The 10,779-nt window shown below is 53.1% G+C and overlaps 1 protein-coding gene across 1 annotated transcript in view; it reads right to left on the bottom strand.

Moving 5' to 3' along the window:
• NINJ1 (ninjurin 1) overlaps nt 1-9,604 on the bottom strand; it is a 25,677-nt gene extending 16,073 nt beyond the window's left edge. The window contains exons 1-2 of the mRNA XM_004713897.2: nt 9,504-9,604; nt 2,422-2,650 (exon numbers count right to left, since the gene is read on the bottom strand). Of these exons, the coding sequence (XP_004713954.1) occupies nt 2,422-2,650; nt 9,504-9,569 (295 nt within the window). The 5' untranslated portion in view covers nt 9,570-9,604. The remainder of the gene's footprint in view (nt 1-2,421; nt 2,651-9,503) is intronic.
• Between the last annotated feature and the right edge of the window lie 1,175 nt (nt 9,605-10,779).

Below are 10,779 nucleotides of genomic sequence, written 5' to 3'. Positions count from 1 at the left end.
GTAGGGTCTAGAACCGATCAACCGCGATAAACGAGGGTTCACTGTAATCCACACAATTGAATGCCTTTGCACCATCAGCAAGTCACAGGTAAACAGCTTTCTGGTATTCTCTATTTTCAGTCAGGATCCATCTGACATCAACATTGATACACCTTGTTCCACACCCTCTTTTGAACAGAGCGTGAGTTTCTAGGTTTCCTGTTGCTGTACTGCTGTAGTGATTTTTGCATTATCTTCAGTAATATAAATGTGATATCAATGTGATATTAACTGTGATATCAATGATAGTGATCAATAATGCTCATGTTATTGGATCATCTTTCTTTGAAATGGGCACAAATACAGGTTTCTTCCAGTCGGTTGGAAGATGAGTGGCACCTCCAGTGCTGAATCAATTTGTTGAAGCATTTCAATTGGTATTCTGTCAATTCCTGGAGGCTTGTTTTTCACTAAGACCTCCAGTACAGCTTGGATTTTTTTCCCTTTCATATCATCTGTACCTGATATATGACATCCAGAAGACTCACGTAATTTCCACTGTTGCTAGCTCCGTGACTTTGAGGAATGAAATGCCCATGTGCTGGGGCGCTTGGACTATGTCCTGAGCCTGGTATCTATTTCTTGTCTACTAGCCACTCTCTATTCGACTGAGTTCCTTGGACATTGGGATGAACTAAGCAGGGTAGCCGGCACACAGAGGTGTTCAGGAGATGATTGCTGAATGGCCAAACAAGGCAAGACTCCAGGGGAGATGACTTAGCAGGGCAGCCTGGCCTCTTGTGTAAGAGATACAGTTCCCACAGGAAAGGGTCTAAGGAAGCGATCGCCGTCCTAGCCTCGCTGCTGGTTTTCCTCACCCTGTCCACTGGCTGGCAGGTGATGGCGTGCCCTGTCACATGGGATCCTGGACCCTCCTGTCTACCTCCCCTTCAGAATTCTTACCTTACCACGCAGGACTGGTCAGGAGCATCCTTGGGACCCCCACCACCCTGGCTTATTCCCATGTATCTCTCTCCCCAACCAGGCTATGAGGCTTGAGGAGGAAGACCTTACATCAAACTGCCCCCTACACAATGCAGAGTACAGAGGCTGGCACAGAGCAAACCTCAAAAGTGCCTCAACCTTGCACTCACTGTTCCTCTGCCTGAAATATTCCAGACACATGGCCATCGTCTCCTTCTCCTCTACTAACTAAAGCAGCCCCTACTCCACCTCTCCTATGCAGGGTGTTTTCAAAGTGAGTGTCTCTAGTTGGCATGTACCAGGTGTGTTGGATCCCTGACAAGGATGTCAGCCCCATGGGAGAGGGACCTTGACTGTCCTGTTCCCTGTATCCCCAGGAATTATTCCGCCCTCAAGGAGCATCAGCTGCAGGCTTATACCTGTGTAACCTGGCAGGTGAACAGTGTGCTTGCTGCAGCACTGACCAGTGAGCAACATGCAGCAGTGAAGGGGGAGGGCCATGTGCTAATTTTAAATGAAAAGCAAGCTGTAAAAAGAAGTACAGTAACATCTATACACCATAGTATAGTACAATATGCTAAGATGTGTGCAAAAAAAAGGAGGGATAATAAGAATATTGATTCACATTGAAGTAAAATACCCTGGACGTGCAATCAGGAAACTAATTGGAGTCAACATCTAGAGTGGGCAAGGAGAAGCAGGGTATCTGGGAAACAGAGAGTAGGAGACTTCTCAGTGTACCTGAGACTACCTAATAAGAAATATAGTTGGAAAAAAAGAAAATTTTATTAAGGACCTGCGTTAATATTCAAGAAGACTGTTGGTTAACATTATTATTCAAACTGTGTTTCTCATTTGTGAATATAACAAAATGCATATACAAGGGATACACAAAATTAAACAAACAGATGACTGCATGAATGTGCTCTCTTTTGATCCTAAAAGCACCCACGGCATGGATGGGACCAGGAGCCCCTTGGTATATGAGACATGTGGCCAGTTCAGAAAGATTATGATGTGAACCAGACTCCCCTCGACTCAGAGGAACCTCCAGGCCCCCATCCTCACGTGCCCTAGCAGCTCTGGTCCTCTCCACATGTTCTGACCCATGAAGTTCCTCCATCCCACGCACCCTACCCTCCCTGTATCACAGGATCGCACTGGGCCAGGTTCATTCTCTGTGTGCCTCAGCTTCCACCTCTGGAACAGGGGGGGCAGTGCTAGTGCCTGGCATTGCAAAGGGAGATCCTGGGAAGCGCACAGTAGGTGCTCATGAATACTAACTAACTCAGTGTGGTTACAATGTGTCCTCTTGTGTACTTAGCTTGGGTGGAAGGCAGGGGAGAGGCAGCAGATAGTGGAGAAGTCCACCAACTCTGGGCACAAGGACAAGAGGTAGCAGCAGAGATGGACTTCCCCCTTCAGGTAGGCCCTCCGGTCAGGTGAGCCAGTACTTACCTAGGAAGATGAGCAGCACGCCCACACCAATCTGGAGAACAAGGGAGATGGAGATAAGGACTACGAGGGGCACGAAGAAGGCGAAGCTGGGGCCCTGCTCGATGACGGCCTTGAGCTGGGAGGCGTTGGCCATCAGCAGGGCAATGTCCAGCATGCTCTCGGCCGCACTCTTCTTGTTGGCATAGTGGTTCACGTTGATGGGCCGGGTTCTCCAGCCCAAATGAGGTGGCTGTGGAATGAGGCACAATCAGCCCAGGCCAGTCAGATGATGTGGGACAGGGGTGCCTAAGCCCCATCTCCAATACCCTTCCTCCCCACTGTCACAGGCTGCAAGGGCCTGAGCAGTCCCCTCCCAATTCCAAGCTCAGTTTCCTCCCTGTGGACCGGCCCTGCCTGAAGTCCCTCTGTACAGCCTGGCCATATACATAGGGAGGAGGCGCATGCTCGGAGGGAGCTAGATTCCTGATCCCTGTACCCCTCCCCCGGCATGAAAACAGAGTCTCCTTTGGTGGAGGCCCTGCACCTCTGGACAGTGTGGCTCAAGACAAGCTGCTGATCGGTGGTCCCACAGTACCCTCTGCCAAAAGCCCACCCACCTCACTGGGTGACCCCGAGGGAACACACAGAACCCACCTGGCACCCGGGAGTTGCTCAATTAATGCAGTGGCATAATATACTTCAACTGAGCTCTGTCTTAAGTGTTAGGTGAATAAAATATGGATACAAGTACAGACATCTCCCTGGTCCTGGCGGACCACCGCAGAGGCACATCAAAGCCCTGCATCCATCACCAGCCTATCCCAATGCTGGCTGGATCGTCCCTACTTCCTAGGGTCCCCCCCACAGGTGCTCACTTCGTAGGCCCAACTGGCTCACTGAGGACAGTCCACTTCAGGCTGTGCCTGGTCCTCCCCCTTCCTAATCACCTGGAACAAACGTGCCTCCCTCAGCCTCCCTGCACCCTCTGTCGACAATGCTCCTAGGCCAGCGGTTCTCAACCTTCCTAATGCCGCGACCCTTTCATGCAGTTCCTCATGTTGTGGTGACCCCCCAACCATAAAATTATTTTTGTTGCTACTTCAGAACTATCATTTTGCTACTGTTATGAATCGGGCAACCCCTGTGACCAAATGGGTCACGGCCCACAGGTTGAGAACTGCTGTCCTAGGCCATCAGAAGGGGGCCACTGTCTCCAAGCCAGGTAGAAGCTCAGTACTTGGTGACGCTGAGTAACCCTGGGCTGCCCTGGGAGACCTTTTTCTGAGACGAATGAAAGCTGCATGAGGCTTCTAAATGGAAGGCCAGGAACCCAGCAGCCTGGGCCCAAGAAGGCGGTTAGGCGGAAACAGTAATGACAGAATGGATGCAGGGTGTCACACAGCTCAGGAGACAAGCACAGTAGTTAGAAACTGCCTCCGCTTCCTGCTAGCTTGAAATATCTCAAAATAATATTTTTTTAAAAATACACATTCTGGGAAAGCACAAGACAGTGATACAGAGCTAACAGAGGGGTGGGGGGGTTGTTTTGTGGTAAGTACTTAAATGTTTTAACTAAAGTGTGCAGGAAGACAGGGAGGCTGGCTCTTAGGGACATAAGCAGGCTCTGCTACAGACCTAGCTTCAGTGCTTTTTATAGAGGCAGTGAATTCCCAGGTTTCAAAATTCCAAAGACTTGGAGCACAAAGGGAAAGCCACCTCCTCTGCTAACTGCCTGCCCCTGACCCCAGGGTGTCACCGCAGAAGCATCACCTGTGCTGCCCCTTTCCAACTTGCTGGGTTTGTGCTCTGGCCAGGCCAGTACCTCTGGGAGCTGCCCCTGAAAGCCTGCAGGGGATTCGGTGTCCACAGGGGATGTGCCTATGCCTATGCCCTCCCAACCACACACAGGTTGTCCTACTTCTGCTCTTGCAAAGCCACCGCAGATGTCAGAAGGCCACCAGCTGCAGTGTGCGGGCTTCTAATTCCATAACGTTGGCCAGAGAACCCCTCTGATGGTGCCCCATCCTCATCCGATCCCATCCCCGGTTCTATCCTGGTAGCATCTTCCAGAAAGCACCAGCCTGTTTCCTCATCTGCAAAAGGAAGGCCAAAGCCCCCACTGCTGCCTCTGCCACAAGCCTGCATCTGTCAGGGCTGGATGCAAGCTTCCACCCAGCAGGCTTCCATCCCCTCATCGTGGCCTCAGTGGTGCCGCAGTGTTCTCATCTGTGGAGGGGAGCGGCGTCTGGAGGGCTGCGAGCACTTAGGCAACCGGTGGTCCTGCAGCACCCTGACTCGGGCCTGTCGGAGCTGTTCGGCTGGTGCTGATAGGCCTGAGATGTTACTCTGCCTTGTTGCCCCAGCTCTTGCCATTTTGAAGACTCTCCTTTGTAAGCAAGCCAAACTTACTACTAATTAACTCTATTACTTCATAATTAATATAGTTAATTGTTACAATCAGTAACAAGGAATGCCTGAGGCCCTCGGTCCTGACCCTTGGCAGGGGGCACTTCATCTGTCTTCCCACAGGTGCTCATGGTATGCCACGATCTGCCCTGGGTCTCAGGTATTAACTCATCTGCCCCAGAGCGACTGTCACAGGGCCTACATTACTGTTAGGCTGGTCTCCCAGGCCTACACATGGAGGCTCTATGGGTGGGGAAACGGAAAGAACATCTCTCTAGGATCACATAGAAAGTGGCTTGTACATCCAGGGAGTTATCCCCACCAGGGCAAGAGAGAGGGATTCAGATAGCAGCAGGACAGACTGACAGGAAGCCCCAGCAGGCAGCCCACAAAGACAGCAGAAAGTCCTGCTTTGGCTGGGATTCCCTTGGAGCGGATGGTCCACGCCTGTGGGCTTACTACTCTCCAAGAGTGACCTCTTAATGGATTTTAATGGCTGTGCTCCGGTTGTCTTTTAGAACTTAGCCAAGACATGGCTAGCCTCAGTAACTGCCAGAAAGCAGAAGCAAGGAAAAGCCGGTGGATATGCAGAAGGCAGGGCCAGAATGTCCCCAAGGATCCAGGGAGGGAAGGGCCATTCCAGTCTCATCATTGGCCACCACTCATAAAAGGGATCAGGGATTCCCTAAAAGTTCCCTATAGTGGTCATGATATCCGTAGAGGACACGGCATGCTTATTTCACCAATAAGTTAATTTTACTATTCATTTGTCACCAGGGAAAAACCGAATTGAAGCAATACTCCAGGCCTAAGGGCACACCCACTTCCTGACACTAGGAACACAGGGTCTGGTAGGACTCATTTGCTGTGGCCACACCATGTGTTGGGCTCCAGATAAGGGGCTTTCAAAGTGACTGACAGCCTTCCCCAGGAAGTGTTTGTGCTCTATTTTACAGAAGAGGAAACAGAGGCTCAGAGAGGTTTTATGCTAGCCTAGGGTCACACAGCTGGGGTTTCCTAAGACTAGCAGAGGATCTGAGGCCGGCTAGTTTCTCCACAAGGGCTCACTGAGCACCTACCATGTGTAGGTGTTATGTAGGAGCTGGGGTTACCGGAGGAGCTGTCCTGACAGGGTTTCTACTGTCAAAGAGACAGGTGTGAAGACCTAGAGCTTGTCTTCATGTAACTTCAAGGTATGACTCTGGGGGCAGAGAATCCCTCCCCAGTGCCTGTCCTTCCTTTTCCCAAGCACTTCCTTGCTTTCTGACTTCCCAGTGAGACTGGCATTCAGAGGGCTTACCCTGGAGAATGCATCCCCATCCAACAACTTCAAGACAATGGGCCCTTGCCACCCAGGAAAATGTCACTGTGGGGCTAGGTCACCCAAAATGCATTCAACCCAAGCGTCCCGTGCTCAGGTTTAATCACCTAATCATACTGCTTAGTTTCCCCTACATAAGAAACAAAACAAAACAAACAACCCTCTCTATTGCGATTAAAAGCTTCCTTTAAAAAAATACTTAAGGTAATAATAACAATGAAATTGTCAAAATCAAGACAATAATGAGGCTGTGTGCCAGGTCCTGATCCAAGCACTTAAATTTTCATGCCAACCCTCGGAGGAAGGCACAATTGCCACCCCCATCCCCCACTTTACAGGTGAGGCAGAGAGAGGATGGAGAGAGGAGGAGTGAGGATACGCCCGGACAGTGAAGCGACAGTGTCCTGAGGCTGGGATAGGAAACAGGAAGGCTGGCGAACAGGGTCCTGTGGTATATGGACCCCAGGCTGCATAAGCAGCGTGTTCTTGGGGGCTGGCAATCCCTCCAGGAAGCCTCCATGTATGTGACAAGGCACAGGCTCAGCCGGACCTGAGTGTCCCAGCTCCATTGTCAGAACAGAGCCTCATTCCTCCCTTGCTCACAGCACTCCCATGGCCCTCGTGGCCCAGGAGACCTGTGGTCTAGCCTGGAGGCCTCTCCTATCCAGCCTTTCTCCCTATAGCCCACAAACACCACCTCCACCCCCATACATCCTACCCAACCATGAATGTGCTCCAGTGGTCCAGCCTTTTGCTCTTATAATTCGCTCTGCCTGGGATGCCCTCCCACACATCTCAGAAGGTTAGAACCCTCTCTCCAGGGTGTAGCAATCCTGTCTACCACTTCCTATGGGAAGCCTTCCAGGACCCCTACAGACCCTTCCTCCACAGCCTGATCCTGAGAACTCAGCACTTCTCTTGGAGTCTCGTCTCACATCCTTGTCGGGATGGTTTCATTTCTCAGATTAAACTCTGGGGCCAGAGCATGGCTCACTCACCTCTAATGTCCAGAGTCAATGTGGTGACTCCAGTACAAAGCCAACCTAACTTCTCAGCGGGGGACCAGACCAGAAAGCGAGGCCATCTTTAAGGCTGTGCAGCGCAGACAGTTTAAGTCAGCTTCAAAACCCCACCACCTCTTTGTGAACCAGTTTGTTACCCCCACCTCCCTGGGAGGCAGGCAGGGCAGGGGTTCTTTGTTTCCTCCTTGTAAAACTACAAATAGAAAGCTCAGAGAGGTGAATTAGCTTCCCCAAGGTCACACAGCCAGGAGGTTCCCCCCAACATGTCCTCAAATTGCAACCACAGTGGGGTGGGCCAGCCCCAGGAGGGCAGAATGTGGCAGGGGTGACACACGCCCTGAGTGTTACTTCAAAGGGGTTTTTACTAATCAGAGCCGTTTCACTCACCAGCTGTGAGAGATCAGTAAGTTAACCCTTTTAAGATCAAATTGTTTTCGGCTTTTTTTTTTCTGAAACTGTGTTTTTGATAATGAAAGGCATTTTAAATGAAATGAGAAAAATTTTTTAGGTATTATGGACTTGATACTATTGGTAGGACCATATAGGTAACTCTTGAGGAACCTCTGGTGCTGGGGCTGGTGGGACAAGGCCCATCCCTGCAGATTTACAGAGTGATTCAGGCCTTCACCAAATGGCTGTATGCACTAATACTGGGAAGCCCGTTTCCCACTTAACCCAAGAGACAGAAAATGTAGGTGGGTACCCTATGTCCCATGGGCCACAAAGTGTTAAAATGAATATTTTCATGTTTGAGAGCCTGCACTGGTCCAGGCACAAGACGTAAGCTCACCCTACTGAGTATAGAAAGAGAAGAAACTTGGCTTTGAGCACATCACAGATAATTTTCATCAGTGAAAGCACGGAAGGCGCTGTTATAATTTTTCTGTGGTGCCATGATGTATTAAGTAAAAGATTAAGGCGCTTAACTTGCATTTCTGAGCTGAAAATGTTTGATCTGGTAAAATTATCTAAAAGGTGGCGTCAGATGAGCAATTCCAGTGCTTGCCACAAGTGCTATTTCCCACAGATTTGCCTCTGGCGGAATGGGGGAGGAGAGTGGAGCACCCCCTAGTTGGGTCCCAGGTGTGGCTTTTGGCCCCTGGACACCTCTCTCCTTGGTTTCTACAGTGCTCTCAGGGAATGGGTAGTCCCAGGTAAGTCCTGGCTGGCCTGAGCACTTAGTGAAAAGACATGTGGAGACCCTGGCCTAGTGGTTCGGACTTAGAAAAACTTCAATAAAATGGAGAGGATTATGGCAGGTGGCCAGAGGGGCCACAAGGAGGTGTCTCAACTTCCCTAAATGCCCTCCCCACCACACCTCTGGGGCCCTGCTTCAGAACTTTGCCTCTCCCCACTGCCCTGGCCCAGGAGGTCTCCATTATCTGCAGCCTCTGGGCTGTCTCAGCATCTGCCGGGTCATGAAGAACCCAGAGGCCACTATTCCCTACCTCCACCCCAAGCAGTTGGAAAATGAAAGCACGTCCAAAGTCAACAAACAAGTTTCAGAGGGCCAGTAGTGCACACAAGAGACGTATGTGTGCTAGGCTGAGGCTCAGGGCATGAATTCCACTTAGCTGTGGAGTGAGGACAGGAACTGAGGACTGGAGTGGGGAACGGGAAGATAGTGCTCAGAGAGCCACCAGCCCTCACGGGGAAGGCAGGGCGCTGCCCATGCAGGCCATCGGGGAAGCGCGGGCACTCTGTCCTCGAGGTCTGTGGGGACATGCTACCCAGTCTGGGGTGAGGGTGAGTGTGAGAGAGACGACATTCCCCAGCTCTGGGAGCCCGGGTGTCCACAAGGCAGTTGTGTCAAAAACAAAGTTACGCATCATAATCTATGGTCACCCGGCAGTGACATAACTGTTTGCCCGCTGCTGGCTTGGCGCCCGGGAAGCGGAGACATCTCTCCACCCACTGGGATATAGGGAGGTTGGAAGTTAGGAAGATAATGGGGAGAGAGGGGCTGGCTGGAGCTAGGCCAGAGATGAGTAGGGGCGGGGTGGGGGTCGGATTGGGGTTCCGAGGGGGCGCCCGGCTGGCGGCCAGCAAGGACCAGCGCAGGCTGCCAGGTGTGGGCGCCGCGCAGGCCACTGGGGTGCGCGCTCCAGCTTGCCGTTAGGCAGGGTGCCAGCCGGCTGGGGCTGGCTCGGTGGCTCCCGAAACCCTCGGCGCCCCGCGCTCCTACCTCCCCCGGGGAAAACAGAAAACAGGGACCCAACCCACAGCACTGGGCGGCCTGGGGCGGGGAGCCGGCCGCAGTGCGCACGCAGCGCCACAGGTGCCCGCACCAGGGGCCCAGAAACGGCGGCATCTGCCAAGGTCACGCCGCGTGGCCGCGATGGGGCGGGGGTTACCGAGGTGTCCGGGGAGCCCAGATGCACGTCGCCGTTGAGCTCGTGCTCTTCCGTGCCCGAGTCCATGGCGTGGCCGCCGGGACCGCTGTGCTCGCGGCCTAAGAGCCCGTCCGCGCCGCCGCCGCCGTAGGCCGCCTCCAGGGCCGGCTTCCCGCCGGGCGCCGCCTCCCTCGACTCCGAGCCGGCTCGGCGGCCGCGCTTGCCCCGCGCAGACCCCGCCCTGCCGCGGGGCGGGACCGGGGAGGCCCCAACTTGCCGGGGCCTGACACCCGACTCCTCCGCCGACTGGGCCCGGGGAGAGCCGGGACCGAGAGCCCGCGGGCAGAGAGGGCCAGCGGCCCCGCGGGAAGCGCTGCGAGCGGCAGGAGGTCCCCAGGGTTGACAAACCCGGGATCCCTTCTGCGCACCCATTGCCTGAGAACGTCCTCACCCAGGCTCCTGCAAGACCCCGGCCTGGGCAGACGGTGAACAGTTCAAGGCTGGACCTGAGAAATGTCACCAGATCCTGGATCGGTCCGTTCCGAACCTGGAGACACAGACAAGCCAAATAGCCCACATCTGATAAACCCCCTAGACAGAGCTCTTGGGACAGCAACTCACTCGAGACCCCCACCTGCTGCGTCGGGGACTTTTCTTTTCATTCCAAATAAATTTTGCTTTCCTCTCGCCGCCGATTGTGGTCCGTGGGTCCCTTTGGTTCACACGAACACGAACCCCTCCCTGGGACACATCACAGCAAGTGAAACGCTGGGACCGAGCCTGGCATGCCCCCCTCGGGTGAGCTAAGGTCTGGAGGGGCCTCGTAGGGCACCCCACAGGCATCCCACTGCTAGGGCAAGCTTGGAACCCCTCCCCGCACCCCTCGGTCCCTAGGCACTTCCAGCCTGCCTCCCAGACGCTGGCCTCTTGGCAGCGCTCAGAAACTCCATCTTGGGTCTCGAATCTATAAAAGGGAGCCCCCATCGGCCTTTTGTTGCACCTGCTTTGATGTGCGCGAGAGTTGGTTTCTCAAACTAAATGGGCTCGTCAACCACCGGAAAGGTGGGGGGTTTATTGATTAGAGGTAGGGCACTCGGCTTGTCTGTCTTTCCAGGGTAGGAACCAACCAATCCAGGGCCTGGTCCAGTCACGAAGCGGTTCATGGTTTGTCCACGCTGGGATCTTGCAAGAGCATGTACTCAGACTCAGGCAAGAGTCAGCCGACTCACTCTCATTTACTCACTCTCTAATTCACTCACTCTCAATCAATCACTCTCATTCACTCACTCTCTCACTC

This window comes from Echinops telfairi, unplaced genomic scaffold (assembly GCF_000313985.2).
Source record: "Echinops telfairi isolate 266 unplaced genomic scaffold, ASM31398v2 ScPeMD7_1;HRSCAF=3_0, whole genome shotgun sequence".
In the NCBI taxonomy this organism is placed as follows: Eukaryota; Metazoa; Chordata; class Mammalia; order Afrosoricida; family Tenrecidae; genus Echinops; species Echinops telfairi.
This window is presented reverse-complemented; position numbering and strand designations above follow the sequence as displayed.